The sequence below is a fragment of the Physella acuta genome, unplaced genomic scaffold (genome assembly GCF_028476545.2).
Source record: "Physella acuta isolate Inbredline_101_S28 unplaced genomic scaffold, ASM2847654v3 ptg001414l, whole genome shotgun sequence".
NCBI lineage: Eukaryota > Metazoa > Mollusca > Gastropoda > Physidae > Physella > Physella acuta.
Window position 1 is genome coordinate 418720 of NW_026732929.1, and position 14844 is coordinate 433563.

The 14844-nt window shown below is 39.5% G+C and overlaps 2 protein-coding genes across 2 annotated transcripts; one reads left to right on the top strand and one right to left on the bottom strand.

Moving 5' to 3' along the window:
* Positions 1-303: 303 nt before the first annotated feature.
* LOC131927524 (leucine-rich repeat and immunoglobulin-like domain-containing nogo receptor-interacting protein 1) lies at positions 304-2778 on the bottom strand. Its single transcript, XM_059283216.1, has 3 exons — positions 2687-2778; positions 2320-2418; positions 304-1769 (listed from the first exon to the last, which is right to left on the bottom strand). The coding sequence occupies exons 1-3, from the start codon at positions 2765-2767 to the stop codon at positions 876-878; spliced, it is 1074 nt and encodes a 357-aa protein (XP_059139199.1). The 5' UTR covers positions 2768-2778; the 3' UTR covers positions 304-875.
* A 1131-nt stretch (positions 2779-3909) lies between these two features.
* LOC131927530 (uncharacterized) lies at positions 3910-5977 on the top strand. The gene is made up of 3 exons (XM_059283222.1): positions 3910-3919; positions 4302-4601; positions 5688-5977. Exons 1-3 carry the CDS (start codon positions 3910-3912, stop codon positions 5975-5977), a joined length of 600 nt encoding a protein of 199 aa, XP_059139205.1.
* The last annotated feature ends 8867 nt before the right edge of the window (positions 5978-14844 follow it).

Sequence of the window (14844 nt, forward strand, 5' to 3'; positions counted from 1 at the left end):
AAAAATGGAGTTGGCTTTACTGGCATAAACTTTACTCAGATTTACGGGAAAGTTTAAGTTTATAACACGATCTTTGCATTTAACATGTCCCTAATCATAAGCAGCATTTATACAAATCCATAAACATATGGAGAAAACATGACGGCACGAAGAATCAATGACTTCTACAACTAAACGTATTGTATATACAAATAAGCTTTTTATTAATAGCCGTTTCGGCTAGGCATTGCTCTCGCCTTTACTACCATTTCAAAATCTGAATGTTAACTCCTAAATAATAGAAAAAGAACACACGTAGTGGTTTTTAAAGGCTAAGCATAAGACAACGTTTGGTGTATATAGTATTTCATGTCGGTTCTAACATTTTAACTGTTCGAGTATTTTCGATAATGAAAACAAATTAACCCTGTTTACATTTTAAAAATAAAACTTATTTTTTAAACTTTACTACAAGCTACGAATAAAATAATACAGTTCAAAATAATCAATCAATTCAATAATTTACTATTTTTTGAGGCATAAACATGTGTTGACCGTTAATTAAATAATGAATAAATAATAATTAATTAGACATTACATTTAATGTCAAACCCCGCACCATAAAATATCTATAAACCTAATAGATTTAAATCAGTTATAAAGCTTTGTTATCCTTGGTTTTTAATAATAACAAATGACATTTATTGAAAAATTTTGAAATTTAATTTGATAAATATTTGTGACGAATTCCAAAATAAAATAATTTAATCAATTATTAATTTTTGTTAAATTTAGTGCTGACGGTTGTCATTTCTGGAAGGAAATTTAATTAATTTTACATGAACATGATTGTTACTAATTTTACTTTTCCGAGTGATAAAAAAAGATTTCCCATCCTACTCTTCCAATGTACAAATATTTACGCCAATCTTTTTGTTAACACTGTGACATAGATCACTGTACCTTGGGTCCACCACTAGATCAGTTAAGTGCAGAAGTGAAGTGAACGCCTCCGGGGGGGCCTCGAAGACTGTCCCGCGGAGATCAATGAGCAAAAGCTTTGGTGTGTTTTTAAATGCCCTTTTCGATATTGTCATGTTTTGGTGCTTGTTTGAAGTTAGTATAAACTTCATTAGCTCTGAGTTAGGCTGAAAACTTGTTTTTCTAATCTTCGTGATATTGTTTTTGGACAGGTCCAAAATTATCACGGAAGCTGGTATGTTTTTTATTCTCGTGATGTTGTTTTTTGATAAACTCAACTTTAACGTACCGTTTGGTACGTTTCTTATGCTGGAAATTCGGTTCCAGTTTAGATTTATGATAGTTGATTTTTTTGGTAAATTTATCATTTTTTTAATGTGATTATATTTTAGGCTAAGATATTCCAGGTTACTTAAGTTGGATAATTGTGTCGGGATTTCTGTCAGATTGCAACTGTCGAGTGTCAATTTTTCAATATAATTTGGCACTGTTATGGAAGTCAACTTAGACAAATCAGATCCAATAATTGCTAACTTCGCCAAGGGGTTTTTCTCGTCAAAATGAATTTTAAATTTTTTAAGGTTCAAACCATTCAGTGCAGCAGCGGTAATTTTAACTTTTCTCAACGCCCTCAGCAATTTGAAAGACGTGTGCGCATCCCTAAGACGCACACCCTCCAGTTCTAATAGTTCAAGTTGGTCTGCGGCTTTGTTCCAGGCGTATCCCTCTATTTCTGACCCAGGGGCGTTTATCTCGAGTTGTCGAACCCTGGGGAGGCTGTCGTCAGGGAATAAAACTTGAGAGCTACTCTGAAATATAAAGGTTTCTATGTATATGTATATATATATATATATATATATATATATATACATATACATATATATATATATATATATATATATATATATATATATAAATATATAAATATATAAATATATATATATATATATATATATATATATATATATATATATATATATATATATATATATATATATATATATATATATATGTATATATATATATATATATATATATATATATATATATATATATATATATATATATATATATATATATATATATATATATATAACCAAGACAGAAACTTGCAAAAAAATTCCGACACAAAAAGTATATTTTGTTCAATTAAACTAATTAGAGTAAAACGTAGTACTAAGATTTGAATGAATATTGCACTCAAAGCAAAGGATCTTGCTTGCTAGCGAGGATCCAAGCAAGGATAAGCGATCAAATTTTTTACCTTTCTCGACTTTTTACGTTAATGTTAAACCACTATTCTATTGTTTCGCTACCTGAACGTTATGAGCTAATTGAGAAATTAATTAATTTGATTACCTCGATGTGCAATATGGCAGTTTCCGGAACGGATGCAAAATCTTTGGCATGGTACTTCTTGAGCTTGCAATCGACTAGAACTTTGCTACATTTGCAGTTCTGAATAAATACACCAATTAAAATCACTACACATTACAGCTGTAATATGATGTAACCATTGATGTTATACAAGTTCTGTAAACTCATCACACAACAAATGAAAGTATCGAATAATATTTTACTGACCCGAACTAATCAAAACATTTTAAAAATAAATTCCTGATTTTAATTATTCTTGCAAGGAACGTACTTTGCAAAAATTATTTAAATAAAATGAATTATTATTTTATACAATAATCTGTACTGTGTGCATATTATAAATACTGACCTTAGGGCAGGTGAATGTATCTTTACCGGAAACACACACAAGTGACATGACAAGTAGTGCCACTATGGCAGTAGCCTTCATGCTGTGAGCCGAGAGCCTTGTATGGCTGCAAGCAGTCCCTTACAAATCTACCTGAAGCTTTTGTCAACACGACATGTTCGAATGATAAACAAGCGCTAATCTGATTGAATTGCCAAGATGATAAGCTTCATTCAAGGGCGGATTTAATTAAAATAAATATTTTAGTGCCTACAAGAAATTCTGAGATGGGATTTGTGTTTTTAATTAAGTTCAATAGAAAAATTGAAGAAAGCTTTTTTTTTCTTTTTTTTTTGTGTGTCTTTAAGCATTTGTTTAAACTGATTGCAGGATAAATTTATGATTTCAAACACATTTATAGCGATATTTAATAAAGATCACTTCTCACTAACTAAATGGTTGGTTAATTAAATTAATTAATTAATTAAACATTCAGGTGGTAGACTGGTGAGGTGAGGGGTTTTGATGGCGTCAAATTAAGTTCACTACAACAACAAACCTTTTAACGCCACACAAACAGCTGCTGCTAGCCTGTATACCTCTATTGATTTCATTATAATTATACCAATTAGAATCAGCAGATAGTTTTAAATTGTAGGTAATAGTTTGAAACTTCTTGAAGAACTAAAATAGACAGTAACACAAAAAAAAACATTTCTACCCTAACCCTAACTACGCCACTGCTTCTCTGCGTTTCAGCCAAGTCGACGTCATACGGGTACATCACATTTCAATAAGGACTTCGCGTAAATTGATTTCAATTTAGTCTTAGATAAAGCGATTTAATACCTGTAAGTAAGATTTAACGCTGAAAGGTTAATGTCTTCTCTAATAGTATAAACAACAAACTCATTATATTTTGTGGAAATACTTTAATTTTTACTTTATCAAATAAGGATTATAGTGAACATTATTTCTATAAAAACTAGATCTTGTAGAAATGATTGTCTTATTTACTTTATCAAATAAGGAGTATAGTGAAAATTATTTCTATAAAAACTAGATATTGTAGAAATGATTGTCTTATTTACTTTATCAAATATGGAGTATAGTGAAAATTATTTCTATAAAAACTAGATCTTGTAGAAATGATTGTCTTATTTACTTTATCAAATATAGAGTATAGTGAAAATTATTTCTATAAAAACTAGATCTTGTAGAAATGATTGTCTTATTTATCAAATATGGAGTATAGTGAAAATTATTTCTATAAAAACTAGATCTTGTAGAAATGATTGTCTAATTCACTTTATCAAATCTGAAGTATAGTGAAAAGTATTTCTACAACAACTAGATCTTGTAGAAATTCTTGTCTAATTTACTTTGTCAAATAGGGAGCATAGGGTGAAATATTTCTACTAGACATTGTAGAAATGATTGTCTTATTTACTTTGTCAAATATGGAGTATCGGGTGAAATATTTCTACAATCCTAATTCATTGGAAGTGCCGTCCTAACCCTTACTATTAGGAATACGGTAATCAAGAATAAACGAGGAAAAAGTAATGCAGCTCTTGTCCGTTTTGTTGATGTGACAATCTAAAATCTAGTTAAACCTTGTTTTTTCTCTATACAGCAGCCACCCTTGACCCCACCTCTCTAGACAAGGGTCCCCGGGCGTCATCAGAGCCGGTCTACTCCGCAGTGCCGGAGCGGGTCATCGCGCCCAAGCCGCGGGCCAGTTCCCTAGACACGACCCACAGCTCCATCTCGCGGTCTGACGACCAGGACGCCTCCATTGACCGGTCACGTGGCTGCTCTCTGGACCTGCTGTCTCCGGCATCGGCCAGTCTCAGAACCGGAAGTATGTGCTCCGGCATGTCGTCCGTGTCCAGGTTGACGGAGTGCAGCGCTTACACGGAGCACAGCCGGTCAGGTGAGTTGTTGTCACTAGGTGAAACCATGTTAAGTTACGTCACAAAGTGTCACTATGTACGGCCCGTCACAAAATGTCACAAAGCGTCAGTATATTACGACCCGTCACAAATTGTCACTATGTAACGGTGTGTCACTAAGTGTCACGATGTTACGGTCCGTCACAAAGTGTCAAATTGTTACGGTCCGTCAAAAATTGTCAGTATGTTACGTTGCGTCACTGAGTGTCACTTTGTTAAGGTCTGTCACAAAGTGTCACTATATGTCAAAGTGAGTCACTGTGCGTCATGGTGTGTTATATTTTACACAAATGTCAAAACATCAGAATTGTTAGTCTCTGAACATTCCATCTTATAAATCATTTAAACTTTTTCTAAGAAAAACAAAAAATACGTCATTTGGCGTAGGAGGCGCAAAAATATTTTTTACCTCACCAGTAAAGTTCAAATTTATAAAAATTAATTAGCACAATAATTAATACGATCAAAAGATGCTTAAGTATTGGTTAATTGGGGCCAGAGAAATATTTCAGTAATTATTTTAATTATCTTAAAGATGACAGCTTTGGTGGGCCCTCTGTGATCATCATAAGGTGAATATCCTCTCTCTCAGAGATTGTTTTTAATGTCGGTAATAAATTTACCGTTATAATTAAGGTCAGGGTCATGCTTTCTTCCAGGCATTTCTTCGGGATGCGGGGGTGAGGATGGGGGGGGGGGGGAGTGGACATCTGGAAAACTTAAATAGTAAAACATTAAATTAAAATTAGAAAATATATACTTTAAACAAATGAATGTCTAAGTTTTATATGAGTTTCTTACCTGATTATGTATGTCTGACCTGTTTATGATTGTCTTACCAGATTGTTCAAGGTCTGATCTGAATTTCTGACACGATTTTGTATGTGTTGTTTGATTATGAATGTCTTATCTCATTATAAATGTCTAACCTGATTATGAATTTCCTGACTTTGAATGTCTGACCTTACTATTAATGTGTTATTATTAATGCCTGACCTGACTATGAACGTCTAACCTGATTATAAATGCCTGACCTGGTATTCTCCCCCCCCCCCCCCTCCCCCCAGACTGTGAGAAGATCACCCGCCGCACGGCCGAACGTGAGCACAACATCACTCGTCTTCTGGGCGTCATCACCATCATCTTCGTCATCAGCTGGTCCGTGTCCTGGGGCGTCATCCTCTACAACACCCTCTCCGTACTTCCGGTGCCCGACTCGAGTCACGTGACGCTGAGCATCGCGCGGGATCTGTTCCTGGTCAACCACTTCTGCAACATCGTGGTGTACGCAGTGCTGAGCAAGTCCTTCAGGGACAAGTTGATGCAGTGCTGCCACAGTCTCAAGATATGCTACTAGCACGTCTGTCATGCGACGTCTGTCATCCGGCGTCTGTCGTCTGGAGTTTGTCATCCGGCGTCTGTCATCTGACGTCTGTCATCCGGCGTCTGTCATCCGTCGTTTGACATCCGGCGTTTGTCATCTGACTCCTGTAATCTGACGTCTGTCGTCTGTCATACTTCATCTGAAGTCTATCGTCTGTCATCTGACGTCTTTCATCTGATGTCTTTCATCTGTCTTCTGTCATTTTTAATTGTCAATTATCATCTGTTTTATGTCGTATGTCATATTTAATCTGAAGTATGTCATATGTTATCTGTCATCTGTCAATTTAATATGTCATTTTTCGTATCATCTATCATGTCATAAATCAGTTGTCATCTATCAATTGTCATCTGTCAATGGTCATCTGTCAATTGTCATTTGTCATTTGTCATATTTCATCTAGCGTGTCATATTTAATATGAAGTTTGTCATCAGATGTGCATCCTTTTGTCACCTGACGTTTGACCCCTCATTTGTGTCATCTGGCATCTGTCATTTGATGTATGTCATCTCAACTCTGTCATCTGTTGTTAGCATATATGATCCCCCACCCCCTCACACCCCCTTCCCCAAACCCACCGCTTATCCACCGACTACCCTACACAAATCCCCAATCAATACATTTTCTTGTTGCATGTAAAGCTAGTAATGTTAAAATACTATCGTTACAACCATTCCAGTTATCCTATCAAACTACATCCAGCCAACCATGACACAACTTTGTAACAACCATTCCAATTATATAAAACTACAACCAGCCCACTACATGACAACCATTCCAATCAACGTGTATCCAGCCAACCCACGTAACAACCCTATAACAACCATTCCAGTGATCATATCAGACAACATCCGATCAACCCACCAACCAGGTTTTGACCATGTGACAACGGGTATCCAACCAAATTTGTTCACCCAAATCTTTGAACAGACCAGTTCCAACAAATCGAAACGTTCATCATAAATTTATTTATTGTATTTATATTTTCAACCTCTGCAGATATATGGCTACTTGATATTGTCTAGTTATTCTTTTATTTACACAAACACACATATATTTACGTTTATATGACCTTCATTCCTGATGTAATGACCTTGAAATAAACAATTTTTTTACCTGTTTTTACTTTTGTAAACTTTAATTTCCTGATGTTAATATTAAACGCAAATACTAAATAAACATTGTTTTATTTTAATGTGTTGCATTGTCGTATTGCAAAATACGGTGCTCTAAATATTCGTGATTCTGTTGTCCAGCTGTCATATGCATAAGTTGAGTATGTTATCTTACTGTTAAATATGTTGTCCTGTATTTCACTCTGCTGTCGTATGCTAATGTTTCTGCTGTCCAGAATTATATCCAGCTGTCTTTTGTCAGCTATATGTACCCTTCCAATAATATTTTTCATGTAAATTACATGTAAATACAACCAACACGAAAATTTAAATACAAGGAATTTATATTTCCCTTTCTTATACTCCTCTGATGAAACAAGGCTGACAGTGTTTCATAATTAACTCCCCTGGGTGTTCAGTTAATTCTTGTATAATTACTACAGGGGAGTCTACTCCGATGAAAAGTTTAATTGACGGCTGTGAAAAAAAAAAATAACCCGCAAAGGGAGCTAACTGCGGTGGTTTAATAAGACTCCTAAGGCGTCTAATAATGGAATGCTAAAATCGATCTCCTCCCATGCGGTCTAGATCAAGCCCTACAAGACTGAAAGTATTATCAAGTAAGTCGCACGGTGATCCGCCACCCCTCGCGTGTTGGGGGTGGTGGGGTGGGGGTCAGTGGTCGTGAGGGAAAGGGGTGGGAAGTGGTAGATATTGTGTGTGAATGAATAATACGAGGAGAGTGTGTCAAAAGTGAGTTATAGTCAGAGTGTGTAGTTCGTTGTGTGTGCTTTGTTTTTTTCTGTTTGCATAGGTAAATGCAAGTGGGTTTTTGTACAGTGATATATTGTTTTATAGTAATTGTGTTAAAATGATTGTGCTATTGTGACTGTATCATAGTGAAATATTGTGTTACAGTCAGTGATTGCTTCATAGTGATTGTATTACATTGATTGTTGTGTTGTTGCCATGAATGATTGAGTTCTAACGCATGTTTTAGTGTTTCTTTTGTGTGTTAGGCTAAACACTTTTCGGTGTAATACAAGTTGCCCATATTTAGTGTTTTTAAAAACATGATACAAAGAAAATAATTTCCTAATGGAAGTTCTTAGAGATCCTGTAATATGATTTTTGTTTTATAACTCAATCTTTTAGTCGAAGATAGTCCGAATTAATAATGTAATTTGACACTGTTGATGTAGCTTTGTTGTTGTTTTTATAACTGAATCTTTCTTCGTGTGGATCTATAGTTAGTGTTCTAGTATAGTGGCACAATAGATAATGGGCAGTCATTGAAACCGGATGTAGTGAACTTGAGAGAAACATAGGAGATAGAAATAGTGGAGACGGAGCGGGGGCGGGGGGGGGGGGGGGGGAAGGGGGGGGGTGGCGGCGTTTAATGCTATATTCAACAGAGGTAAATTAAAATTAAAATAAATAGAGAAAAATAAATGGGAAGGGGGGGGGCGTAGAAATGAGTGGAGAGAAGTGAAGGGGAAAGGTAGAAATAAGTAAACAATTACAAGGGGGGGGGGGGTAAACTGAATGTCGAAAGGTGGGGGGATAGAAATGAGATAGGGAGGGTTGGGTAGAAATAAGTAAACAATTACATATGGGTAGGGGGGTAGAATTGATTGGAGAAAGTAGTGGGGGTAGGGGTGGACGGACAATGGGGTGGGGATTGAGAATGATAATGAGAAAAGAGAGATAATATTTTGGAGGAAAGGAGGATGGGTGGGGGTGGGGTGGGGGGTGGGTGGTACCAGCCAGCACTCTAACCAGCCAACAAGTAGGCCAAATAATTTCTTCTGGTGATGACGTGTGGATGGCGGTCAAGTCATTTTGTTTCACGTAAACATGGTCAATATTTGACTCGTCAACACTACCTTGGGTGGGGGGAGAGAGATGGGGGGGGGGGGGTGGTGGCCGAATATTTGTGACAGCCAGCGTTATGTAGGTTGAACTATTGACAGTACTCACTCACCATGGCATTGTGCCGGAGCTGTGGATGGTGTCGAGGAGAAGGGGTTGAGGTGGGGAGGGGGGAAGAGTACTTTGTAGAGGGGTCGGGTTAGACATGATTGCAAATTGGGTTACGATTTTTTTTTCGTATCTAATACAGAACATTTCGTCATCGTAAACACATAAAATATACCTAGAATAAATCTTTTCTCGTGTGGTGTACACCTGTTAGAGTATGACGCCACTGTGCATTATCTGAGATGACGTCACCGTACGTCAGTTCTGTTGTTTTGTTATGACGTCACCTCGCCTCGGCTCCGGTAATGACGTCACGGTGCCTGAACTCAAGTAAAAACGTCAGCAGGTTCTGTAACGACGTCACAGCATTGACGTCACAGCGCTGCAGAATTTTATGTTTCTGTGACGTTCTAACACTCAGGTTATCATATGGCACGCCGTGGCCTAGCGGTAGACAGCTAACCCGAAAGTCTCGAGTTCGAATCCGTGTTCAAGTCGTTGAACGTACCTGAATCCACCCAACTCTGATAGGTACTAACTCACGTTATGGAAAGTATAGTGGGCATAGTGTTGACCACACTTTATTTTCATATACCGATGTTTCAGAAACAGGTGAACTCTACTTCGCTTGCACCACGAACCGTCTGGTTCGAAAGGGGAACTTTAAAGCTGTATAATACCTTATCCTAGCGTTGTTGCAGTTCTAGCATCCTCGCTATTAAAAAATACCAATAACAACAAACATAAAAAAATTGTTGACTTTTCTTTACATGGTGTCAAATCCATAGAGTTCTAAAAATAACTATGTCACTGTGTCCCATGACTAATGGAAGAAAAATTAGCTTTCTTCATGTAACGAGCGAACAGTTACCCTGCTCGCAACGCCACATGTTACGAGATTATTTGCCTGTAGTGCCAAATGTAACGAGTTTAACCACTCATTCTACACAACATCGACTACAGTAGAAATACTCGAAGATGCAGGTTCGCTATTGATCCTTTTATTACATGAATCAAGAAATGCTTCAAAATAACACAATGAATCAACAGGAATGCTTCACAATAATAGTCTGAATCAACTGACCCCTAACAGTCCTCACTAGGCTTCATATAACTGAATCCACATGTCTATCGTCCTTCTTAACACAATACGGCTAACCCGTTCTATCTCCAACTTGATATGTCACACAGACTGACTGATCTAAAGCGAGCGATGAAGAGAGCGAGCGATCGAAAAAGGAAAGGGGCGAGTTCAGCCGTCCCCTCCTATTTATCCCTTGTATTCGTACTCGTATTCGTACTTGTATTCCTCCGTAATCGATATTTGTACTCGATGTCTCCGACTACTAGTTGCGCAGTTCTAACGTACAGCCCGATTAATAAAACATCTGCATCCTATCAATCAAAGTTGACAGGCCGTCTGAATCCCCTCGTACCGTCTCCCAAAATAGCACGCGTTGGCTTTGAGATTGTTATCAGTCCGATTTAATAAGCCACCTGCTATCAGTTGCATCAGACTGTAATACTGCGTCGCGGCTTATCGTTCGTTATCAGTTGCATCAGTAGCTAGGCCTACCCTAGTTACATCCACCCCTGCCTTTTTTTGTGTGTTTTCAACCACAAACAACGCTTGGCAGGTGCACTCCTCCAAAGTCAATCGCACAATCGTAAAAAAAATTTTATTGTTCCACTCACTGTCCACGTCGTCCCATTCGTATACGATTGACAGTTATACCTATTTCACATATCAACTGTGTCTACATCATCTTCCTGAGACACAAAACAGTTCTAGAATTCACATCCACCCTTTTCGTTTGGTGCCTTCACCAGTTCACTTTTATAGCTTTTTGAACAGTCTGTTCTCATACCAGCGCGACCATGAAAGCATTGATGGTTGCTGACAAAAAATTTCGTCTTCCTTCTGTTCCTCAAACTTCTCCGCGGACCACTTATCTGATGGTCTACTGTCTCTCTGCTTCTGGAAGGAACGGGATCCTCTTTGTTGCCGTTATCCTCCACTTGTGTATCGCTGTTGTTCTGTTGATGGTGACATGGTTCCGGGATGGGTATGTGAATTTCCGTGTAAATTTCTGGTTCCCTACTTGTCTTAGTTTTCTCTGTGTGTAAATGCTCTTCTTGCCTATTCCAATATTTCTTTAATTGAGCAATATTCGCCCACCGATCCGGTTTGGCGTGATCGATGGGTCTTATCTTAAAGGGGCCACCTGCTACTTTAGGCATCTCCGCGACTTGCCATATCTCCTGTCCCCAGAGATCGTGGATTTTGTTTCTGCCTAACGGGTGGCTACGCAGTAATACCCTGTCGTTCAGTTTGAGTGGCGGGTCCTTTGTCTGTACCGGCGGTTCCCTTCGCCGTGCTTCATGTTCTAGTCTTTCCTGTACTACCCTGTACATTTCTCTAATTCTTCTCATATGTTCATTCACATATTCCAGTGCGGTGTATGAGCCAGTCATACTCTCCCTTTTTCCTAGGAACAAATCAAGAGGGAGTCGAGCCTCCCGTCCGAACAGCAACATGTGTGGCGCAAAGCCGGTTGTGGCATGGGGGGTGCAGTTGTATAGATATACCAGCTCTGGGAGAAAATCCGGCCAACGTTTTTTCTGTTCAGGTTCTAGGGTACGCAGCAAATCATGCATGCTGCGGTTGAACCGTTCACACTGTCCGTTTCCTTTCGGATTAAATGTGGTTGTTCTAGATTTGTTGATCCCGTAGTGGCTGCACAGTTGGTTAATTACTTCTGACTCGAAAGCCCTTCCTTGGTCAGAGTGTAATTGTCTTGGTATGCCATATTTGATGAACCAATGTTCTATTAAGACCTTTGCCACTGTTTTGGCAGTCTGATCTCGTGTGGGCACCGCCACAGTCCATTTGGTGAATACATCAGTCATTACCAACACATGTTCCGTCCCATCCGATGATTGCTCCAACGACGTAAAGTCCATAGCCACAATCTCTAGTGGTTTTGTCGCTAGTAGGTGTCCTGATGGCTGTCTCATTTTGACAACTGGCATTTTCGCATGCTGACACCTCACACAAGCCTCACAATGGCGTTTGACCTCCATTTCCATATTGGGCCAGTAACACCTCCGTCGTAAAATTTTGTGCGTCCTGTCCTGACCCTGGTGTCCTGCCCTGTCATGTGCCAACCTTAGCACTTCTTCTCGTAACTGTCCAGGCACCACCACCTGGTGTATTGTCCCATCAATTTGGTCATGAATTCTCCGCATGAGAACACCATCCTCTATACTGAGACGGTCCCACTGACTCAGTATTTTCTTTGTTTCTCGACCAAATTGTTCTCTTTCCCTTCTTCCTGGGAATTTTTGTTCCTGGACGTATTTCAATAGCGGTTGTAAGCCACTATCCGTTCTCTGGGCATCTCTTATCTTTTTGTGATTAAGGCAATTAAAATCACTACTGTCCATATGTCCGGGCTCTGTGGATATGTGCTCCACCCCGGTCTGCCCGTTTTGCATCACTTGTACCCCATGAGGGATATCTGTTGACGCTCTGACCTCACATATTCCTGTCAGCGTTTCTTCCTCATCGCCCGGTCTCTCGTAAGGATTCCTTGATAAGGCGTCCGCATTGCCATTGGACCGCCCCGGGCGATATTTTATCTCTAGGTCAAAGAGTGCCAATTCTGCTGCCCATCGCTGTTCGATGGATCCCAACTTTGCTGTAATTTGAAGTTCTTTTTCAATATCTGATAATTTTTCTTCAAGTCTTGTTTGAGACTCTTTCATTTCTTCTAGTTTGCCAACACTGTTCTGTTGTCTACTATTTTTATTTACTTCTTCCGATAACAGACACTCTAAAGATGAACATTTCTCCTGTGCTTTTAATTTGCATGAACTTTCCCTATCCAGTTTCCTGGTTAACATTGAGATCTCATTCTTAAGTCTACCCATTTCTTCCTTATCATCATTTTTCTTAGCCAACAAATTGTTCACTTGAAACTTTTCAACATTCAATTTCATTTCACAGTTCATTTTTTCCATATCGGATAATTTCTCTTCGAGTCTTGTTTGAGACTCTTTCATTGTTTGTCCCCTTTTGTTTCTTACGCCATAACCTCGCCGCTCTGTAGCCTTGACCTGCCCTACAGAGAGCGATCGTCTCACCGGACAGTGTTGTGCCATATGTCCGGGTTGTGAGCGGGACAGGCAAATTGGTCGACCATCAGCCGTCCACCGGAGCGATGGACCGGCGGGTCGCGGTTGTCCAACCCTTCTCTGTTTTGTCCCGTTTTTGTCCTGATTCTCTGCTGTTGGCCTGCTTTCTAACCTCTCCAATCGTTGGTCAACCTTATGCAGGTGGGCCAACAGTTGAGCCATCATGGTTTCCATCGTGCCGGTCCCTGTGGGTGGGGATTGTTTCCGTTCCGGCACAGAGACTTTGTCTACCGAACAGTTCGATTGGTCCTCATTCTCGGACCTGCGGATCGCTGAGTTCCTGACCTGAAGGAAGGTCAACTGCGGGTCTTTGTGGACCTCCTCTTTCAACTCTCTTCTTAAGATCGGGGTTGCTAGCCCCTCGATGAAATGGTCCCTCAGTAGGCGCACATCAATGTCAGGTGTTTTGCCCTTTACCGAATCAAAGGCCCTGTTCATCCGGTGTGAGTACTCCATCACATTCTCCGCCATTCTCTGCCTTAAGCCTACGAACCCTGATAGCAGTTGCGATCCCGACCGTCTCTCCCCAAAGGTCTCCATAATCAGATCCAGCACCTTATCTGGATCTGATTGGATGGTTTTATCGTGGCATTTTACCTCTGCCCTGACCGTCTCTCCTATACTTCCCATCAGCAGTCTTAATCTTTCCTCTGGTGACATGTATCTTGAGGCCCAGGCAGCCCTGACCTCTTCACTGAACCTGTTGGTTAAGGTTGGATCCCCGTCCCCGTAAAATTTGTTGATGTGGGACTCACTGGGCAGGACCACAATATGGATCGGCTTTTTGTCCACATTTTGTCCTGGTCCATCTGGAGGCAAAGGGTCATCTTTACCGTTGCCTATCTTATCTGACTCAGATTGTTGGGCCAGCAGGAGTTTTTGTTCCTTTCCGATATCTAAAATATCACTCCCGCGTCTGCCACTCACACCAAGGAAAAATGTTGCAGCCATGCAGCAGATAGTGTTGCCCAAAAGGGAGATCATGACACATTTCCAGTGTCCAAGAGTTACATCCATATCTTGGTTGCCATCTTTGCCCAGTATTTGTCCAACAACCCAGTTGGAGATACCAATGACAATTATCTGGATGCTGGTGGTCAGCCCCATAGCTGTCCTCAGGGTAGTTGGTGCTACAACTAGGGGTATACTGAGCCACATGCTTGCAGCAGCAAAAGAGCATGTGACACCAAGCCAGAATGATAATGAAAGGTGTCTCATCTCTGTTCTTTTCAATTTCCTCGATTCCGATTTCAGTTTTCCCTTTTATTTATTTCCTTCAAATAAAAAAAGACGTTTCTTACCGTGTGTGTATGAAAAATTTTCCTCGTTCCTCAATTTTCACTGTCCCTGAATGTTCGAATTCACACACACACTAAACACAGTTATGAACTATGTTGACTATGGGTGCCTAAAGCGGCAAGTCTAGTTGAATTCATCCTCTCCGACGACGCCAATTGTAACGAGCGAACAGTTACCCTGCTCGCAACGCCACATGTTACGAGATTATTTGCCTGTAGTGCCAAATGTAACGAGTTTAACCACTCATT